General features: G+C 50.1%; 11 protein-coding genes across 11 annotated transcripts, besides 9 other annotated features; 10 read left to right on the forward strand and 1 right to left on the reverse strand.

Moving 5' to 3' along the window:
• Positions 1-529: 529 nt before the first annotated feature.
• On the forward strand, positions 530-871 carry TraAM80_01381 (programmed cell death protein 5; the record flags this gene model as incomplete). Its single annotated transcript, XM_029378427.1, has 1 exon — positions 530-871. The coding sequence occupies one exon, from the start codon at positions 530-532 to the stop codon at positions 869-871; it is 342 nt and encodes a 113-aa protein (XP_029241696.1).
• Positions 872-1612: 741 nt separating this feature from the next.
• TraAM80_01382 (uncharacterized protein) lies at positions 1613-2764 on the forward strand (the record flags this gene model as incomplete). Its single annotated transcript, XM_029378428.1, has 1 exon — positions 1613-2764. The coding sequence occupies one exon, from the start codon at positions 1613-1615 to the stop codon at positions 2762-2764; it is 1152 nt and encodes a 383-aa protein (XP_029241697.1).
• Positions 2765-3350: 586 nt separating this feature from the next.
• TraAM80_01383 (uncharacterized protein) lies at positions 3351-4445 on the forward strand (the record flags this gene model as incomplete). Its single annotated transcript, XM_029378429.1, has 1 exon — positions 3351-4445. One exon carries the CDS (start codon positions 3351-3353, stop codon positions 4443-4445), a length of 1095 nt encoding a protein of 364 aa, XP_029241698.1.
• A 117-nt stretch (positions 4446-4562) lies between these two features.
• Positions 4563-4599: a microsatellite.
• Positions 4599-4617: a microsatellite.
• Positions 4618-4640: a microsatellite.
• A 187-nt stretch (positions 4641-4827) lies between these two features.
• Positions 4828-6129, forward strand: TraAM80_01384 (S-acyltransferase; the record flags this gene model as incomplete). The annotated part of the gene is made up of 1 exon (XM_029378430.1): positions 4828-6129. The coding sequence occupies one exon, from the start codon at positions 4828-4830 to the stop codon at positions 6127-6129; it is 1302 nt and encodes a 433-aa protein (XP_029241699.1).
• Positions 6130-6241: 112 nt separating this feature from the next.
• Positions 6242-6302: a microsatellite.
• A 139-nt stretch (positions 6303-6441) lies between these two features.
• Positions 6442-10101, forward strand: TraAM80_01385 (ribosome biogenesis protein BMS1; the record flags this gene model as incomplete). Its single annotated transcript, XM_029378431.1, has 1 exon — positions 6442-10101. The coding sequence occupies one exon, from the start codon at positions 6442-6444 to the stop codon at positions 10099-10101; it is 3660 nt and encodes a 1219-aa protein (XP_029241700.1).
• Positions 10102-10798: 697 nt separating this feature from the next.
• On the forward strand, positions 10799-11284 carry TraAM80_01386 (uncharacterized protein; the record flags this gene model as incomplete). Its single annotated transcript, XM_029378432.1, has 1 exon — positions 10799-11284. One exon carries the CDS (start codon positions 10799-10801, stop codon positions 11282-11284), a length of 486 nt encoding a protein of 161 aa, XP_029241701.1.
• A 459-nt stretch (positions 11285-11743) lies between these two features.
• On the forward strand, positions 11744-12982 carry TraAM80_01387 (uncharacterized protein; the record flags this gene model as incomplete). The annotated part of the gene is made up of 1 exon (XM_029378433.1): positions 11744-12982. One exon carries the CDS (start codon positions 11744-11746, stop codon positions 12980-12982), a length of 1239 nt encoding a protein of 412 aa, XP_029241702.1.
• Positions 12983-13015: 33 nt separating this feature from the next.
• Positions 13016-13061: a microsatellite.
• Positions 13062-13396: 335 nt separating this feature from the next.
• TraAM80_01388 (uncharacterized protein) lies at positions 13397-14257 on the forward strand (the record flags this gene model as incomplete). Its single annotated transcript, XM_029378434.1, has 1 exon — positions 13397-14257. One exon carries the CDS (start codon positions 13397-13399, stop codon positions 14255-14257), a length of 861 nt encoding a protein of 286 aa, XP_029241703.1.
• Positions 14258-14411: 154 nt separating this feature from the next.
• Positions 14412-14432: a microsatellite.
• A 616-nt stretch (positions 14433-15048) lies between these two features.
• TraAM80_01389 (putative C-terminal motor kinesin) lies at positions 15049-17064 on the forward strand (the record flags this gene model as incomplete). Its single annotated transcript, XM_029378435.1, has 1 exon — positions 15049-17064. One exon carries the CDS (start codon positions 15049-15051, stop codon positions 17062-17064), a length of 2016 nt encoding a protein of 671 aa, XP_029241704.1.
• Positions 17065-17276: 212 nt separating this feature from the next.
• Positions 17277-17301: a microsatellite.
• A 38-nt stretch (positions 17302-17339) lies between these two features.
• Positions 17340-17363: a microsatellite.
• A 248-nt stretch (positions 17364-17611) lies between these two features.
• On the reverse strand, positions 17612-18016 carry TraAM80_01390 (uncharacterized protein; the record flags this gene model as incomplete). Its single annotated transcript, XM_029378436.1, has 1 exon — positions 17612-18016. The coding sequence occupies one exon, from the start codon at positions 18014-18016 to the stop codon at positions 17612-17614; it is 405 nt and encodes a 134-aa protein (XP_029241705.1).
• Positions 18017-18191: 175 nt separating this feature from the next.
• Positions 18192-18229: a microsatellite.
• A 32-nt stretch (positions 18230-18261) lies between these two features.
• On the forward strand, positions 18262-19659 carry TraAM80_01391 (putative replication factor A, 51kDa subunit; the record flags this gene model as incomplete). Its single annotated transcript, XM_029378437.1, has 1 exon — positions 18262-19659. One exon carries the CDS (start codon positions 18262-18264, stop codon positions 19657-19659), a length of 1398 nt encoding a protein of 465 aa, XP_029241706.1.
• Between the last annotated feature and the right edge of the window lie 434 nt (positions 19660-20093).

Here is a 20093-nt window from a genome sequence, read left to right on the forward strand (position 1 = left end):
GCGGAAAGGAATGACTCCAGCATTGCACGTACGCATGCGTCTGCTGATGCGGGCAGGACGAGGCGAACTCACTCTAATGGGGGCATGATCGGATCTGTACCTGTTCCGCTGACGGACAAGGGCGACAGCTTTTTGCTGCCGCATTCATTACACATGGGCTTCTTTGTTTTCCTTTGTTCTTTTTTTTTTTGCAAGAACTGTGCGTGAAATGGAGAGATGGTTGTGACGGGATAATCGTATTCTTTTTTTTTTCGCTTCGTCTTATAATGCATAACCTTTTTTTTTTTGAATTGCTGTTTTCTGTGTGCTGAGTTGAGGAGTTTGGGCGTGCTGCTGCGCTTGAGGGGGAGGTGTGGTTATGCTCCCACTTTCGCTATTTCGATTGAACTCTGCAGTTGCTGAATATTCTTTTTGCTTTCTATTTTGACTGTCGTTTGTTGTTGTTGTTTTTCCGTTTTGGCACCTGTTCCAGAAGGCAGCCAAATCAGGTTTTTTTTCAGTTTGAGGTGAGACGGTTTGTTTCAAGCTCATGTCGCGTGTCCCTATCAGCGAGGAGCAGGCGCAGCAGATGCTCATGAAGCAGCAGGCGCAGCAAGAGCGAGCGGAAGCGATGAATGAGCAGAAGGAGGGCCTATTGCGGGCGTTTGTGACGGCGGAGGGGCGGGAACGGTTGAAGCGGATTGAGCAAGTGAAGGCGGAGAGGGCGCATGCGGTTGAAAGTTACATCATTCAGTCAGTGCGCCAGGGCAAGCTACAGCCACCCGTATCGGATGAGACAGTGCGTGATATTCTTTCGCAGCTGGCATCGCAGGGGGTGGAAGCGAAGAGCAATATCACATTTGCACGTAAGCGCATGGATGACGACTGGTAGCTTTTGGCGTGTATTGGTTTTGCTAAGGGGCGAGAGAAGCGTTGGGAAAAACGTACGAGCCAAGAAACCAATGGGGCAGAAACCACTTCTTTTAAGGAAAATAATGTATTCCCGCATATGAATGAAAATGTCACGAGTGAATGTGGAGGTTAAACGCAAATGAAGAGTTTGAGACTGGGGAGGCGGTGATCTAACAAAAAAAAAAAGTAAGGGTACTCTGGTTGGCAAAGTGTTGTCGCTGCTATTGGTGGCCTTGCCTTTTTTCTTCCTACCCTGTTTCCATCTCTCTGTCTTTGGTAGCGCGTACATGTCATTGCATGCATATCGTTATTTCGCGGCGGTGGTGATGTGTTGTGGAGACATGTTTTTTTTTTCCTATGTGTTTGTTGTTGTCTCGTGTATACATTTTATAGAACCTTCAATAACCGCAGTGATTGGGGCAAAAATGATAATATATACACATATATTAAACATCATTTATGTTTGCTACAACAGAATCTGCGTATGTGGAAAAGGGTGTAGAGGAGTTTTGTGTTTGTGTTGCAGCTCCTGTTGGTGGTTTGTGGTCTTAAGTATTTTTACGTTGCGTAAGGTGTATCTTTGTATTTTTCCAATTTTTCTTCTTTTTTTTTGTCGATGTGTGTGATTCACGCCGCCAATGCGTCTTGTAAGGAATAGGGCGAAGGAGCAACATCTGCGGAGGTGGGGGACTGTCTCTTTTTTCTTTAGTGAGTTTGAGGGATGCCAAAGCGCCACCGTGAGCCGGCCATCATGTTTCCTCTTGCTGTTGAAGACTACGGCGACGGAGTGGCGGAGCAGCAAAGTTGCAGCAGCGATGAGTTTGAGAGCAGTGAGATGGGGGACGACGGGAATGTTTCTTCACCGGCCGGCACGCCGAGGGACAACACTGACGACAGCACTCCCGTGATGATGGACAGCAGCAGCAACGACGATGATGACAGCAGCGATGGCGATGATGGGGATAATGCCAGTCTTATCAATGTGGTCTTTGGCGTGTACGAGATGTCACGCGATGTGAATGGAATCATGCACCTGATGGATCAGCTCTGTCCGGACAAGATGAATGAAGTGGACCGCGATGCATTGGGTGCTGCGCTGCTAGCAAGCCCCTTTACATCCGTCGTGAAAATTGTGGGTGATGACACGGATGAAGCAGAGGAGCAGGGGCAGGAAGAGGAGGAGGAGGAAATTTATGGCATAGCGAGTGTTCTTGATCTGGCACACGACGACCGGCTAGACTCGCTGCTCACGATGCTTACGAGTGGCATCTGGCGCACCGTCGCCCCGGGTATTCTCCCAACCGACATTTTGAACTCCGTCGACGATGCGACGGGGGGTTCGAAGTGTGTGCTGCTAGTTGGAGAGTACATTCGCAATGTTCCGCTGGAGTTGACGTCTCACATCCTAAACGACATGATGGAACGCGTCGAGACCGCGTTTAGTTTAAAGAGTAACATGAAGAAAAAGACTGGCGACGACGCGCACGCGACAGTCCGGGCGACATTCCCATGCATGTTTGCGCTGCTGTCAAAGATACAGCGAGCGGTGGATGCCCCTGTGACGACACGAACGCCAACAGAGGCCAGGCAGGATCCTCCGCGCAAGAAGAAGCGTGGCCAGAACGCAGCGCGGCAGGAGGAGTTTGACATGTGCCAGTATGTATTTTGGCGCGAGGAGGACTCAATTATTTACGACTATCGAGACAAGCGCATCGCCACTGTGGCCTACCGTTGTCGCCCGCAGTACGATGGTCAGCCGGAGAATGATATTCCCATCTCTATCTTGTATGTTGTGCCGTATGGCGGGTTGATGCAGGCAGTTGCGGAGATCCAGAAGCGCGAGTCAACACAAGCGAACGTCGTGCGTTACTGAATGGACTGAATTGTATTTTTCCCCCTTTTTTGGAACCCATTCATACCCTATGCAGTGCGGCAAAAACAAGATAAATATATATGAAGTGCGGCAGTAAAGGGGAAGCTAAAAATGGCATCATATCCGTTTTTGCAGATTGGGGGGAATGGGTACTGCGTGTCTTGGTTGTGTGGTGCGTCCACTTGCGGCGCTGTCTTTGCCGCGTGGGCCTCATAGAGAAATGAAAACCGAAGCTCACATTAAATGCAGCAGCAAAACCATCTGGAAAGGGGTGAGTGTTGTTTGTTGTATGTTATAATTCTACTATTGAAGCAGGATGAAGGAAGTGTGTGCAAATCATTCTGTTGTTCATTGCCTTGCTTCATTATCTTCTTCTTTTTTATCGCATTGATTGATTTCTTCTCCTCCACACTTCCTTTACTGTTCGACGTTTATCCAGTGAAAGAGATTAAAGGGTGTCTTGTGTTGAGTGGTCTGCAGCAACAGCCGTTGCGTTTTTACTGTTGCTGCCGTGGCAACAGTGCTGGAGGGAGGGTGAAGATACATATATACATATAGGTGCTGACGTTTTGCTGCTGAGGTCTACATGGTAGTAACCAGTGAGTTATCCGGCGAAGCGCTCGTGTCTTACGTATTGTTTACTGGCAGGGATGCAGTGCGGCTCTTTGGCGTTGACGGCGTGATGGCGGAGTCCGCGCTGAAACGGACGTACAAGGCGCTAGCGTTGCGTCTTCATCCGGACAAGAACACACAGCCCGGTGCACATGAGGCCTTTCAGGTTCTGCAGCAAAGCTTCGAGGCTACACTGGCAGCCCTCCAGTCAACGGCGGCACACGAGGCAGCAACGCAAGGAGCATCACCGCCAACAGCATCTTCGTCGTGGTTCACTACACCCACGGCACCACCACCTCCCCCACCACCTTTTCCTGCCTTTGCCCAGTCTTCACTCTCTGGCAACTGCAAAAGTGGGCAACGGGAGAGTAAGTGTCTCGTTGCAGATAATAGCTTGTTTGAAATCCCGCTGCCGCCCGACATTTTTGCTGAATGTGTGACGCATGATAATCCTACGCCTTCTGAAACTTTGGCGACTTCCCGCAGGACGAAGCCACCTGAAAAACGAACGACGCCACTCCCTACTCTTGATTTTTCTAGCAGCGATGATGACCACGCGGGTGAAGCTGGGAATCGTCAGGCATCTCGGTTAGGTAATGATCAAGAGCGTGTAAACTGTAGCCTGAACGCAGAACGAAATACTGCGCAGAGGAAAAAACGGAGTGTAAGCCGACGAACTCTAATGCAGCTTTTTGCGGAGTTCGACATATCAGATGACGAGGAGGATAAGGCGACTATTCACCACCCAACAAGCAATGAGACAGACCATCATTGGGAACCACCTTTTGGTCGCGAATCAGGTCAGCGACAGCAGCTTGCCTCTGGAAAACCCGTCTCCACAAGAGCATCTGCAGTCGTAGCTTGCCCTTGCTGTGGTGCGGGCGTGTTCTTTGTTCATGTTGTGTCGGGTGTGGTCTGCCCATCCTGTCATGCACAATTTGTGCCGGCTGCTATAGGTATGATGGATGCCAAGTGTCATGCAACGGGACGTAAGAAGGAACATACATTACGGGGCGAGCTATGTGCCTGTGGGAAGGCAAGTAAAGGGCTATGCTTTCTCTGTGACTGATGAGCACGCATAATATGCGTGCGTGCGTGCACATGTGTTATGGGCGATAAATGTCATCCCCTATTCTGTTGGTGTTGATCAGGGAAAGAGGGGATGATGTGGATGCAAATGTGGCACCTCTCTTTTTTTCTCTCACCCACTTCTCTCTCTCTCTATATATATATATATATATGGAGAGAGAGAGATCGATAGATATGTTGATTATTTGTGTTGTTAATCTTATCTTTTTTTAAGATACAAAATATTTTTAATGTGATTTTGTTTTCCTTTTTTTTTTATTTCCCCTGTCATTTAAAGTTTTTGCTAAGTTCTGCTTTGATCCACGAAGCACTCAAGACGGCAAGGGTACTTGCGCAGGGGAGCGGTGCAGTGAATAGCACGCATGCCTGTCGGAACCGTCCCTGTTGTGGGTCGTGTGTATACCGTGTTGTGTCCCATATGCAGCAACAGTGTCACCTTCGATTGCCTTAGTAAGGCTGTATACGGCATTCAGTGTCATGTTTGCCACGCTGTGATTGATCTACGCAATCCGTCAGTGCCACTTCTTTCAAACGACCCAGGTGTAGTCGCGGATAAAAGTGAAGGCGAAGTTTGTTTCTCACCCGAGGTGGAGGAGTCGGGTGGATGCTCCGCCACGACACAGCTTTCCATGCTGATTGCGGGTGTTGCGGAGCAGCACCAAAAAGAAATGCCAACAACCATGAGCGGTGAAACAAGGCAGGCTTTTGTAGCGCGCCGCATACAAGCCTTTTCTGAGAGATTTTCGTTTCTCTACCCTTTGGTTCACGTATTGGAGTACATTGTCTTTGGAACTAAGCCGATTGCGAGAATAGGGAACGTGCAAATTTTTCGTAAGCAGCTACCGTGCTGTCGACCCATGAATATACCTGTTCCAAAAACATCCGTCTCGTATTCCGTCGTACTCAGCCTTTTTGCATTTTTGTATACTGCGCTTGTACTTTGCGTCCGAACACTTGACGACGAGTGGCTGTGGCACATGCTCTGCTATGAGAGTTTTGGTCTTGTACTATGTGTGGCTATGATGTTGCGTTGCGTTTACACTGATCCTGGTTTCGTGCGTCCTGCATACCTAGAAAGTAGTGACAGCTGCACGGGTGCGCTGACTCTTAAAGACATTGAGGCAAAACAACGTGAGAGCCAGTGGGAGTCAGTGGAAGGTCAGCCAGTGGAAAGAAAATGGTGCTCGACGTGTGAAATTTATCGTCCCATGAGGGCGGCACACTGCTATCTTTGCGGCCTGTGTGTCGAAGAGCACGATCACCACTGCTCTGTGATTGGGGTTTGCGTGGGGCGTCGAAATGTACGATTTTTTCTGCTTTTTCTTATTACTGCCGTTTTTGTGTCGTTGTTCCCTGGAGTGTGTCTGCTGTTGGAACTTTACCACACCGCATTCTCCCTCTCCACGTTGCAGCTTGGAACCTGTTTTACCTTGGCGTTGGTGCTGTTATTTTTGTTTGTCTCGGTGGCATTCGTCTGCTTTTCCGTGGTGTATGCTCTTGCGATTGAGCAGACGACACGGGAACGCCTGCACGATGTCTACGTGGGCAGAAAGAACCCGTTTCACCGTGGCGTACTGCAGAATGTGTTATGGCATGTGTGTCATAGTACCCCACCTTCTCTCTTTGATGATGACTTTGTGCGCTTGTGTGCCACGCGGGTGTAATAGACGGACTACAACTACCAGCTAGGGGCGCGGGGCACAGCCGCGTGATACTCTGTTTTGGGAAAGATGAACGACTGAATGGCTATGAGTAGAGTATGTTGCGGGTAATACCTTTTTTTTGAGATTTTTTTTTGTTTTGTTTTGATTTCTTTTTCTTTCTTTGTGTGTGTTTTGCAAAGACCCGTAAGACTACAAACCCTTGTGGTTGTGGAAGTAGTCGTAGGAGCATATTGCAGGAGACGCCAACCAAGAGGCTAGAAGGAAAAAAGGGAGGTGGAGGAAAGCTATAGGTGGACGGACGCTGGCCGTGCAATGGAGGGAGACAAAGAGAAGAAGAACAAGAGCCACAAGGTCCGGGTGGTGGGCAGCAAGGCTGTAAAGAAGGAAGAATTTCGCAAGAAGAAGGCAGGCATAGAGCTTGAGCCAAACCGTGATGGCAACAGGAAGGCATTTCAGGGCCCGACATCAGCTAGTCGCAAAGGACAAAAGCTTCTTCGAAGTCTTGAGAAGCGCGAGACGGCGTTGCATGTACCTGTGGTGGATAAGACGCTTCACCACATTGTCTCGGAGCCACCGCTGCTCGTTGCTGTGGTGGGCCCTCCCGGTGTTGGAAAGTCAACCTTGATTCGATCCATGGTCAAGTTCTACAGCAACCGCAATGTACAGGCAGTGCGGGGCCCTATCACAGTGGTGGCAGGTCGCAGTCGTCGTGTGACATTTATTGAATGTCCGAACACACTCACGGCGATGTGCGACGTCGCCAAGGTGGCGGATCTCGTCTTGCTTATGGTTGACGGCAGCTTTGGCTTTGAGATGGAGACATTTGAGTTTCTCAATATTGCACAGGTTCATGGGTTTCCCCGCATGTTTGGAGTAGTGTCCCACCTTGATCAACTCAAGACTGGTAAGGCACTTAAGAAGCGGAAGAAGTTTCTTCGACATCGTTTTTGGCATGAAGTGGCAGCTGGTGCTAAATTGCTGTGCTTGGCACCCATGGTGCGTGGTATGTATCGTTCTACAGACGTTTTGAAGCTGCACCGACTCCTTATTTGCGTGGAACCCAAGATACAGTACTGGCGCAACACACACAGCTGTATATTGATTGATCGCTATGAGGATATCACAGCCCCACAAAACATTGTGGAGGATGCAAACTGCAGCCGCACCATCGCTTTTTACGGCTACGCACGTGGTAAACCGCTGAAACCGCAACAAGTTGTACACATTCCTGGCTTGGGGGATTTTCCGATTGCACACATCTCTAAACAAGAGGACCCCTGTGCCATGGATGACGTCGGTCGTGGCACTTCACAGGGGCACAAGATGCGTCATCTTAGCATGAAGCAAAAACGTATCTATGCCCCCTACTGCAATGTTAGCGGGGTGATGTACGATGATGACGCCATCTACATTCAGGAAGATGCAGAGAAAGGGATGATTGAACGCTCTGGTGAGGGGTTGCAGTACCTAAGAGAATTGCAACGTGCGAAGCCTATGGATGCCGCTGCTGCTGCTTTGGATGTCGTTCGTCGTCCTGTGGTATTTCGTGACGAGGACACGATGGAGCTTGAGATGGACGAGGTGGAGACGCCTTCAGATGATGATGATGACGATGACGATAGCAGTAGTAGTAGTAGTAGTGGTGGTGGTGGTGGTGGCAATAAAGATGTGGAGGGCCGTATGTTTCGAAATGACTTGTCTCTGTACGGTCCACAGGATGAGGAGGAGGATGATGATGCCGCTGATGTGGTTGACGGTCTTGCGCCACGTGGCCGTAATGCGCCTGACGCCGTCCGAGAGAATGTTGTGCGTCATGATTGGTCTGATGCCACGCTGATCCGTCGCCTGAAGAATCTCTTTGTCACAGGGGACTGGAGTTATTCGGCGAATGCGGAGGGGAACAACGAGGATGGCGAGGAGGAGTCCCCGGAGAGCGAGGCGAGCAAGGGCTACGAGAGCGAGGACGAAGAGTTTGACGCCATTGTCCGTGGTGAGAAGTCACACACTTTCTCCAGCGTGCAACCAGATGATGGATGTGAGGATCACTCCAACGGTGATGCGGAGTGGAAGGAAGAGGAGGAGATGGAGAAGCGTGGGCGACAGCAATTGGACGCATTAGCAGCCGTGGGTCATGGGTCGTCATTGGCGCCCGCGTGGGGGGCATTCTGGCCATCCGATACGACACATTTTCGTGATGGCTCGAAGGCAAATAAAAAGAGGGAACTGCACGATAATGACAGTGATGGCGGTGACTATGACATTCTCGCCGAAGATGACGCGGCGGTGCACAAATCGGTCTTCGCTGACACGGAACTGGACGAACTCGTATCAACTTTTTTGGCGCCGCGGCAGGCAGCGACAAAGCCAACCACCTCAGCTGCTGCTTCTGGAGTGGCCCCTTCTCTGCGAAATGACGATGACGGTGCCATCCAGTTCTACGACCCACACCACAGCCGCGCTGATGGGGACGGCACGAGGAATTCTAATAATAATAATAATAATGAGAATGCTGAGGAGGAGGTGGCTGTATTGGAGGGTAGGACGCTGACCGAAGAACAGGAGCGCCTTTTGCAGAAGAAAATGGCGAAGAAAAAAGCCTTTGATGAGTCGTACGACATGGGCGATAGGAGCAACACGTACACGCACTACCACCAACTCACCCGTGTCGTTGAGGAAAAGAAGCAACGACTCGATGCGGCGTTACAGGAGATGGGTGAGGATGTTGCGAAAAAAATTCAACTCGTTGGATACTTCAGTGGATTGTACATTCGCTTTGTGCTTGAGAACATTCCGGTGGAGTTTGTGCGACTATTCGATCCTACCATACCGATGATCGCCGGTGGCGTTAATGCGAGGGAGGATCAGTTTCAGATTGTCCACGCTAGGCTGAAGCGTCACCGCTGGTATCCAAAGATCCTCAAGGCCCAGGACCCGCTTTTATTATCCATGGGATGGCGACGCTTTCAGACGCAGCCGATTTTTGCCACAGAGGACCCAAACGGCCGTGTGCGTTATTTGAAGTACACACCGCAGCATATGCACTGTGTGGCTGCCTTTTACGCGCCCGTGGCGCCGACTAACACGGGGTTCATTGCTATCCCTGTCAAGGATCAACGATCTCCAAACTTCCGCATTTCATGCACTGGATACACGCTTGGAAACGATAATGCTACAAACATTGTGAAGAAGCTTAAACTCACGGGAGCACCGCATAAAATTATGAAAACCACAGTGTTTGTCAAGGGGATGTTTAACAGTGACATTGAGGCAAGCAAGTTTGTTGGTGCAAAACTCAAGTCGGTGTCGGGCATTCGTGGTATTGTAAAGGCAGCTTTCAAGGGAAAGAACGGATTGGTGCGCGCCACCTTTGAGGATAAGCTACTTCCCTCGGACATTGTTTTCTGCAGAGCATGGAAGACAGTGCAACCACCAAAGTATTGTTCTATACAACGTAACCTTGTGGACGCAGACTGGGTGGGAATGCGCAGTATGCGAGAGCTGCGTTGGGAACACAATGTTCCACTTGCCACGAAACGCGATTCAGAGTACCACGAAATCAAACGCCGCCAGCGGGGCGACGAGAACTATGAAGGTGCGGATTCCGACAAACATGCTGACAAGGACACCGCAAAGGTCCTCCTCTCTCGTAATCAAAAGTTGCAGCTTCCGTTTAATATGAAGGAGGAATTCATTCCGCTCGAGCGCACCACTGCGCTGCAGCAACGTATCGCCGGTGCTGTTACCGTCGCGCCGGAGCCGCGAGACATGCGCCGCACCGCTCTGCTTGACGCCTTCACAGACAAGGCAGACGCGATGCTGAAAAAGAAGGAGGAGGCGAAGAAGAGAACGCGTCTACAGCGTCAACGCGAGTCAGCCATCGAGGAGGAAGAGTATCTGCGACAACTCAAGAAGGCGAAGAAGGAGACGGCACGCCTGCGTGAATTCCGCTCGCAGCATAAGTCACGCAAGTAAAAAGGGAAACGAGTGAGGAAGAGAAAGAGGTGTGTGGGGGTGATGCTAACGTGGTTCCCATTACTCCCCGTCTCAGCTTTTAACTTAACCGATTAAAGCAGCAAGGAAGCGGCAGGAGAGGAAGGGGGTGGGGTGGGAGTTGGGGCCACACGACACTGTGAAATGGATTTTCCCAGCCCAACCAACACCCGAGCTTAATAGGCCATAGCAGGCAGAAGAGATAATATTTTTTGTTGTGTGTGTGTTGTTTTTTTTTTACTGTATCTACCTTACCATGCATATACACATATGCTATAGTGCTACTTGCTGTGGTCACTTCATTTGTTGTTCTTGTTGTTTCCGTCCTCTCTAACTTCAACGCTGTCTTTGTCGACAAAAACTACGAAGGAATTGATGGATGGGCCTCGGGCGTATCACAAGGCAAGGGGAATAGGCAGGAACAATGTGAACTGTATTTACTTTTTTGCCACAGAGCAGCTTCTAGGGAAGTCGTATCCGCCGCATGTAGTGCGGGGACGTCATTCTGCGTGAATGGGAAATGCCTGGATTTGTTCCCCAATAAAAAGTTTTTGCATATTTACGGCGCAATTATGACTGTCTACAGAAGCCAAATGGTTGACTATTCTTGTGGCGGCACGCATTCCACTAGCGCTGCTGCCGTCATAACCGCCGCGTCAGTAATACGATAAAATATGGAATGAATGTTTTTTTTTTTGAATGCGATACGCGTATTGATCAGCAATTGTCGCGTCGTTGCTGCATCTTTTACGGAGCGTCGTACAACACGATGCTTTTGCTCAACAGTCCGCTCGGCGGTCGACTCATGCGTGGGTACAACACATTCTTTCAGGCATTCTTGTCCCTGCGAAATATGCCATCGGTGGTTGCGACGGGGGTGGTTGTGCTTCTCTCGGCGCTGCTACACCGCGTTGAACCGTTTCTCGAGCGGATTGCAGAGTTGCTGTTAGCCAATCGCACAACTCGCCGCAGTAGTGATTTTGCCGCGATCCAAATTGGGTTTGAGAGCGGCTGGAACAGCAACCGGACGCCGGGGTGGCTGCTGGATGTGATGAGGGCTGCTCCGGCCTTCAGTCTGGGGCTGGAACGCAACTATGTGCATGTGGAGGTTCCCATTCGCCATTTAACAGAGCGGAAACCGGAGGAATTGAATGAGGGGTATTAAATGGGAAGAGAGGAACGAAGCACATGCAAACGAAGAGGTTCAATCTCCGTGGAAGTGTGAGGAATTCATTTTATTTTCATTATTTCTTTCAGATGGTTCGTCAGTCAAGGCTCAGGTTGCTTACAATCATTGGGTATTCCGTTTTTGTGAAGAGAAAAAAGTGCTTACTGTGTTTTTTTTATTCATTTGCTTTGGTTCTTGCCTGTTTGTCTATCTGTGTGTGGGTACGTGTGCCCTTCTCCCTCTTGCCCTGTAGACAACTGTGCCCGCTTGGGGTCACGATTTTTCTCTCTACGCCCAAAACTCACAGACATTGGTGCAGCCCATTGGCCTTTAAACCTCGTTCCACATTTTTTTTTCTAAAAACCATCTTCTATATGGTATCAATTGTACAAAGGGAGACACGAGTTCAACGGGTTAGGGGTGAAACAGTTGTAGTGTGGATAAAAGTGGGGTCAGATGCAATACACTACGCACGGGCCACATCCGCCCGTATCGCTACTGTTATTCCTTCAGTCTGCCTCACCGCAGCTAACATTTGAAGCCTTCAAAGGCGACTGTAGGGTATTTGGCATGCCGTGGTACTGTTCCCAGGCGCAGCAGTTATGTGTTGCAATGTTGGTCAAGCATCCACTTGTGCAAAAATTTCCTCCGCGCACAGCGAATATACGTGCGTTTCTGAAGTGTTATATTACACAGCTGGAACTGTTGCAGGCCACACCGCTTGCGACAGAGGCGCTGAACGAGGATCTCATCGATTCTCAGCTCATGGAAGCTTATGTTGATTTCTCTGTGACGTCACCCAGTGATTTTCAGACAAGCATGTGCTACAAGACATTTTACTCTCCGTGTACACCGAAAACGTTTCTGCCCGTTCGCTTAGCCGCGGGGCAATTCACGAATGTGGGACTTGCGCTTTGGCCAGCGTCATTTGTATTGGTGCAACTTCTTTTAACGGAACTCTCCAGCTCCGTCCCTGTTTTGTTGCCCCGCGAAGGTGATTTGCGAATCCTGGAACTTGGCGCTGGCGTTGGACTAACACCACTTATGCTCCACCAATGCTTGAGCTACAAGGAAAGGGTCAAAAGATGTGTTCTCACCGATTACCAGCCGGAGTTAGTTGAAAACATTCTCTTTAACCTGCACTCCTATATCAGGACGAGAGAGCCGTTGCATGACTCTCTTTGCTGCAGTGAGGAGGAGGATGCGCCATATGTTGCTGAAATTCTTGACTGGACGGAGCACGAGCGAAACCGAGAAAGTCTGCGGAAGTGGGAATGCAATATCATTTTGGCCTCAGACTGTATCTATGACGTGGATTTGATTGATTCCTTTGTAACAACGCTCCATCACGCCCTAAATTCTGCTGAAGATGCTGTTGCCATCGTTGTACAGTCACATCGACACAAGGAAACAATGAAACGGTTTTTTGACGCCGCGCAGGCGGCGGCCATAAGTGTTTCTTCCTACCGTCTTGCCAGGAAAAGTCCCCCGCCGTCGGAGAGTATCCTGATTCTTTCTAGCCCCGTCTGCCAGGATGATTCCATCGCCGGTTTCGCTGTAGTTCCTGCTGACATTGACGCGGATGGTAGTTTTATGGGTTGCCAGGCGGAGGGGAGCTGCGTCAGTGGGTGGGTGGGTTCTTTTTTCCTGCACTCTGAAGCGGTGGTTGGCATTCACGTGCTACAACTCCGATGACAATCGATACGCTCCACAGCTTTGATTTGCCAAGTTGTTGTTGTTGTTGTTTTTTTGTGTTTGTTTTGCCGTTTTATTGCTCTGTCTCTCACCGTATTTAACCTTAATATCATGGGAGCCGACAAGCGCACGCCTACGGCCTCATTGGAAAGGGTTATTATTAAGGCTCTCTTTATGCCTTGGTCGTGTACCATTCCTGCCATGCGAGGCGTGAAGAATTGTTGGCATGTGCCAAATGTGTAACGCACTCCTTTTGCTGTGGATGTGGATGTAATTTGTTTTTATTTATTGCTTGTAAATTGGAACCTTGTCGTGTTCTTTTTTGTTTTTGTGTAACAGTGACTTGTGCAGGCTTTCCAAAGTAGGGTGGCGGTGGCACCATACATACGCAGACCCGAGTTCACTCACAGAGGAATGGTCTTCTCAATACCTTCCTACTTGGGCGTTGGTGACCGGTACAAGCATGCGGTGGATGAGCGAGCACAGGGTGTCAATTTCGTCACCTGCTTCCCAAAGACAGGCCACAACCCTGATGCGCTCTTTGACAAGGAGTACAAGTACATGTACAATGGCGACCGCCGAGCTGACCCGGAGACCATGGCTCGTCGTGAAGCATTGGAGAGTCGAAAGAAAAACATAGCTTCTACCGGCTTCGTATTTGCTAGCCCGCCACAGAAAGGGGAAGGACTTGGCTCGTACTACGGCTTGATTCAGAAGGAACCCTACCCTCATATGCCCGACAACCCCATGACACGTGGACCACAACCCTTTCCCAAGTCAATGCCACGTCAGATATTAACATCCCCTGGCAAATTGGGCAGCTACGGGACACCAGGATTGACTTTGAACGCGGTTGACAACGAATACATTGCTACCATCTATGACCAACCTCGTATTAACGCAAAGAAGGACCGTGATATTTGGCGCCGTCGTATGCCTGCAACGCCATTCATACCTGTTGGGCGTCGTGGCTACACGTTTGATGAATCCCCCGTTACGGGGGCCTCTATGTGTTATGTGATGACCAAGCCGTTTGTGCCCAAATCGGTGCCACAAACATTTAGGCATTTCATAGTAGACAAACCATGGCGGCCTGCCGGCTACGTAGATGACAAACCCACCACAATGGATTACTGGGAGGATCCGTACAACGCCTTTGATCCTAGGGAGGATCCAAAGTCACGTGTGAAGAAGCCAAGCGACGCCGTGTTTAGACCTAGTTTCCGCGGTGACAACTTTTGGTACACACAGAGTATCGTCTTCAAGCGTCTCTAGCACCGATGAGGGGGAAGAGAGAGATTAAAAAAAAAAAAAGAGAGCTAGATACCAGTATGTACTTTGATTTTAAAAAATAAGGGGACTGCAAACCCCAAGAAACCGAAAAGAGAAGAGGGTAGGAGAGACGTTGGAGGGAGGAATGACAAATGGCATATATATATATATATATGTAGAACGTTGCGAGGCGCCCAAATGGCGCTCCGTGCTCCACTTCACTTATTTTACACAGGTGCAAGCGGTTGCCAATGCCTTAGCGTCCACTGAAGAAAGGTGCGGGTGAACTCTGCGAATATGCAAACAGTCACGGACACGCTGAGAAAGTGAAACAGAACTAACATCATCGTTGATTCAATGTACAGAGTCCATTTTTTTTTGTCATTTCTTCCCCCTCTAACATTTTTATGTACTCATGTGTGATTAGAATCTTGTCATTGCTTCTTGCATGTCAGGCACACTGACTGGGATGTGGGTGACGGACGCATGTCTTTAGAGGAACGTCAGTGACTGTATTCACCTGTGATGAATTCTTTTTTTTTCTGGGTGTGAGGGAGTTACTTGTTGCGGTGCAGGCGCATTACTAACTAGACGAACGCCCCACAACAAGAACAAAAAAGGAGGTGAAACGCCACACCGTGACGCTTCATTCCCTTTAACGCGAGCTTGTAGGTATCGCCACAGCACTGTTATCAAAAAAAAAAGTGGGTGGGGGGGGGGATAGTCGTTTTGGCCTGTTGTTTTCTTTAGTGTGGTCTGGGAATCTTGTGCATTTTTGCTTTGACTCATTGTACATGCAGCAGCGGGCGCAGAAACGGCCACGGCAGAGCGATGAGGGTAATCCTCCGCCTGCACAGAAGAGCAGCAGTGGTAGATTCGCCGTGCGGCGCCTGCCGTTGGCCAGTAGTGGTGCCGCGAGCGCTCGTGACGGGGGTGTTGCACCAGTCACTCCTTTGCCTGCACCGCCGACAGCGATGGATTTGGTCTGGCAACGTAAAACGGCAGTGGTACATCGGCAACTACTTCAGCTTGCCAACCTCTACGCACAGAAGACACAGGAGAACGAAGCGGTGCTAGACGCAATTGAAAGGATGATAGCCTCGCATGAACTGGAGCTGGAAGCTGTGGCCACAGAGAGTGAGTCGCATACGCGTCAGCATCTTGAAGCGCTTGCAGAACTGCATTGTAGAAAAGATGCAGCGCTTGAAGAAAAGCAACATGCCACAGAGGAAATCACAATGTTGCAAGCACGTCGTATTCAATTAGTACAGGCACGTGAACGCCTTCAAGAAGACATTGTGATTCAGTCTGACGCCTTGGAGCAGCTGCAGAAGACGCTGGAGACACAACGTCAGGTGACAGAAGAAGAGCAGGGAAAGCTGAATAATGTGCTTGAGAGAGAGCGGGTCATGCAAGATATCGCATACGGCCTTTCTGGCGAGGTGCGGGAGATGGTGGTGGAGTTGGAGCAGATACGCGGGGCGAAGGAGGCTGCTGAGCGTGCATCAAAGGAAACTGAGATTGTTCGACGACCGTTGTACTCACAGTGTGAAGAACTAAAAGGAACGATTCGTGTGTACTGTCGTGTCAAGGGCGGTGGTAGCAATGGCAATAATGAGGCTTTGCCCGCCTTTGAGAACTGTCGTGAACCTTCCATCTCTACATGCAGCACAATCAGCCTGTTGACGGAGGGACCGCATAACCCCGTTCTAGCAGGGGGAAGGGGTGCGGAGGCAAAGGGACGAAAAATACAGGGAGGACAACAAAAGACGCTGTATGGTCGATTTGTCTTTCCGCAGGCTGGCGAAGAGGCTCAGCGGACGCTGTGTCTGTATCAATCACGGGACAATGCGACCTCCACGGGCACACAGGAGTCCAAGGAGACGTTTACGTATGATCGCGTCTTTGATGGCAGCGCCACACAGGCGGCCGTCTATGCCGATGTGGAGCCGCTTGTAAACTGTGCGATTGATGGCTACCGTGTCTGTATTTTTGCATACGGCCAGACGGGGTCCGGTAAAACGTACTGCATGGAAGGAGACGTGTTGGACGAGCAGAAGTGTGGCATCACCCCTCGTGCCCTTCGCACTATATTTCGTCGTCAGGACGAGTTAAAGTCCGATGGCTGGAAGTACAATCTTAGTTGCTACTTCATCGAAATATACAACGATGTTATTCGAGACCTGCAACAGGAGCCGTCCCTGTACGAACCCGGCGGGGCTGCCGCCGCTCAACCGAACTATCACGCTATCAAACATCAGAACGAAACTGGGTCAACCAGTATCAGCAACGTTGTGGAGCGGCGTATCCGCTCCTTTGAGGAGTTTCAGCGCCACTACAAAGCAGCCATAAAGAATCGTAGCACATCTAAAACGTTGTTGAACGATTATTCCTCTCGTTCGCACTGCGTATTTGTTTTGCGGATCGAGGGAGAAAACGCACTTTTACGGCAGCGTAGTGAGGGGACGCTCTGTTTGGTGGACCTGGCGGGTAGCGAGCGCATGAACGAGTCGGGGACTGGACAGGGACAGCAGCTCAAGGAGACCATCAACATCAACCGTAGTCTGCTGGATCTTGGGAAATGCATCCGTGCCCTTAACAACTCTGGTAGTGTTGCGCCGTGGCGCAACTGCAAGTTAACGTACCTGCTGCAGAATTACCTTGGGGCTAAGGGCGGGAAAATGCTGATGTTGGTCACAGTCTCCGACAAGGAGGAATACATGGCGGAAAGTCTGAATTCGCTCCGCTTTGCGAGTCGCGTTAACCAAACAGTCGTTGGTCCCTCCATAAAGCGTGTAAACAACTACTGAGCAACCCACGTGTATCCAGAACGGAGGTTTGGACAGGTCTGCAATAACCACACGTAGCTCCTTTTCTCGTGTTGTCACTCTTCTCTGTGTCTGCGTGTCTTTGAGGAAGAGAGATAGAGAACAGATTATGTGAAGCCTTTTTTTGTGCATTTGCCAAAGGATCGTTGTGTTGTTATATCTGGTTGAGGCACTGAGTCTCTCTGTGCCTTTTGTAGATAGATAGATCAATGGATAGATGTCGCTTCAAGTGCGGTTCGGTGCCTTGTGGGAGGCATTTGTTTTTTTGTTGTTGTTTTGTTTCTTTGATGCAACTCCTTCAATGCAGTGAAACGGTAATGTTCATAACGAACTAGACGAGGGGGAAAAACATCTTGTGATGCTGTGACAATAACCAACAAGGCAGTTTCTGTGGCTCAGACGGGGCACTTGTATGCGTGGCGTCTTCTCTTTATCGATTTTTCTCTATCTCACTTTTGCTTTTACTTTTTCTAGTTTTGACAGTCTGCAGCTTTCTTTTTTCTCTCACTCTGCTGTGCCGTGCGGCCGGTCACGGAGGGTCATGCACGTCGCTCATACATAAGAGAAGCGTACAGGCATGTCTGGGAACCGATATTTCTGAGGGCCTTTTGTTTGAGATTCTTGTGACACGGTGTCTAACGATACCTGCCTCATTCAACGGGGCTTGACAGGAAAAGCAACTACGGATTGCCAGTCTCACCGCCCGGTACGTGCAGCGCGTGGCGCCGAGTCGCAGTGAAGGGAATACAAGTGGGCTTTTAAAAGCCATGTGCCGAACCTCTGCCTCGTGTAACACGGTAGCGGTAGAAGGACATTTGTTTAGGCCCCTGGTTGCGACTGGCACGGGCGATGCAGCGTTGACGACTGCACCGGGTCCCACCGGCACACACAGGGAGCGTGGAGGCGGCATGTGGGCGGCAAGGTTTCGCCGCATACAAACCGTCGAGTGATGTTTACACTCATTGCAGGGCTTTAGGTGAACGGCATATGCGTCTTGTTTTTTATTTATATATTGTGTTGTTTTGTGTCTTTTCTCTGTCTATGTGTGTTTGCTGACGTCTTCTACACCACCGAGAGGCTTTCATCCTTCTATTTTTCCCGCAACGCTAACACACACATACACAAACACGTGCATGTACACACACACGGTGAGAGGAAGCAACTTGAGAGGAGCAAGCCATGCAACATCCGAGCAATCAGCAGATTCAACCTATTGATTCCCTGACCCCATTTTTGGGCGGAAAGTGGTGGATTCGGGCCCGTGTGACAGACAAGTCGGATGTGCGCACGTGGAATAAGCCGACGTCGCAGGGTAAACTTTTCTCCTTTACCTTGATTGATGAATCTGCCTCTATTCGTGCAACAGTCTTTAACGACGCCGTGGACCTGTTCAACCCGCTCATTGTGAACGGCCAGGTATATTACCTCAGCGGTGGTCAGGTGAAGAATGCAAATCGAAAGTTCAGCAACGTCAACAATGACTACGAGCTGACATTTGATGCCTCAAGTCAGATTTCCTTGGCACGCGACACCAGCAGCGCGGCAATTCCACTGCAGCGCTACAACTTTGTGCCCATCAACATTCTCAAGCAGCGAGAGGTGGGGTCGCTCGTGGATGTGTTGGCGGTGGTACTGTCTGTGGACGATCTGGGCTCTATTACGCAGAAGTCTACAGGACGGGAATTGGTCAAAAGGAATGTGAAGGTGGGAGACAGTTCGGCGGCCGTTGAAGTGACGCTGTGGAACGATCAGGCGAAGGGGTGGACGTACGTGCCAGGCACCGTGCTAGCGATGCGCCAGCTGAAGGTGGGCAGCTTTGATGGGGTGACGCTCTCCGCAACATTTCAATCCGCCTTTGACGTGAACCCAAACATCCCGGATGTCAAGAAACTTTCTGACTGGTACATCTCCACTGGCGGACGCGATGTGTCGTCGCTCTCCTCTGTGGGGATAGCGAACGGCGCCAATGTGGGCGGCGAGAACAATCGTGGTCGAAAGTATTTTGACGACATCGCCGCAGAGGGGCTCGGCCGGGGACCTAAGGCAGACTATATTGATGTACGTTGCGTGCCGGTGTATTTGAAGCAGGATGCACAGTGGTACGATGCGTGCCCAAATTGCAACAAGAAGGTGACCTTGGAAGGTGCACAGGGCGACCGCTACCGCTGTGAGAAGTGCGATCGGCAGGTGGTTCCTACGCAGCGCTACCTTGTCTCCATCCAGGCCACGGATAACGTGTCCCAGATGTGGCTTACCCTCTTTAATGAGGCGGGCGTTGAGTTCTTTGGTATGCAGGCCACTGAACTTAAGAAGCAGCAGGAGGCTGACCCTATGTTCGTCACTAGAATTGCGCAGATGCGCATAAACCGCCCAGTACAAATGCGACTGCGGGTAAAGGAGGAGAACTCCGCCAACGCAGCGAGCGGCGAGGCGTCCGATCGCGTGCGCCTCACAGTTATGCGTATAAACGAATTTATGCCGCTTGATACTGTTTCCGAGGAGACGCGTCAGGCGATGGCGACGCAGTTGAAGGCGGAGTGTGAAGATATGATCCGTAGCATTGAGGCCTATTTGTAGGACCCTTAGGGGAAGGTAAAGAGTGGAACGACACGAAATATGAGTCGAGCGACGCGTGGGAAGGCCACGTGACAGGCAATGCCGCATTCAGGGGAGTTGTAAGTGGTGAGGTGGGCCGCGAGTCCAATTGACTTTCACAGATGGCGGTGAAGAAAGGAAGGGCAAAGCTCTAGGGGCATGGAGCGTAAGTGATGAAAACATAGAGACATATGCGCATACATACATATACCTACAGAGTAAAAGAAAGAATGCGAGAGGGCGAGCGATAGCGAAAAGGAGTGGAGTTATGGCAATAACGAAGAAATGATACACAAATACTCACCTGTACGACCCGTACGCTTTTTTTTTGTTTAAAAAAAAAATATTGCTTTGATTTTGTTGACTCTCGTATGGTGCTGGCGCCGGTCGTGTCTTGGCACACACATCAACACAGA

Source organism: Trypanosoma rangeli (genome assembly GCF_003719475.1).
Source record: "Trypanosoma rangeli strain AM80 chromosome Unknown Tra_15.4_contig_00028, whole genome shotgun sequence".
Lineage (NCBI taxonomy): Eukaryota > Euglenozoa > Kinetoplastea > Trypanosomatida > Trypanosomatidae > Trypanosoma > Trypanosoma rangeli.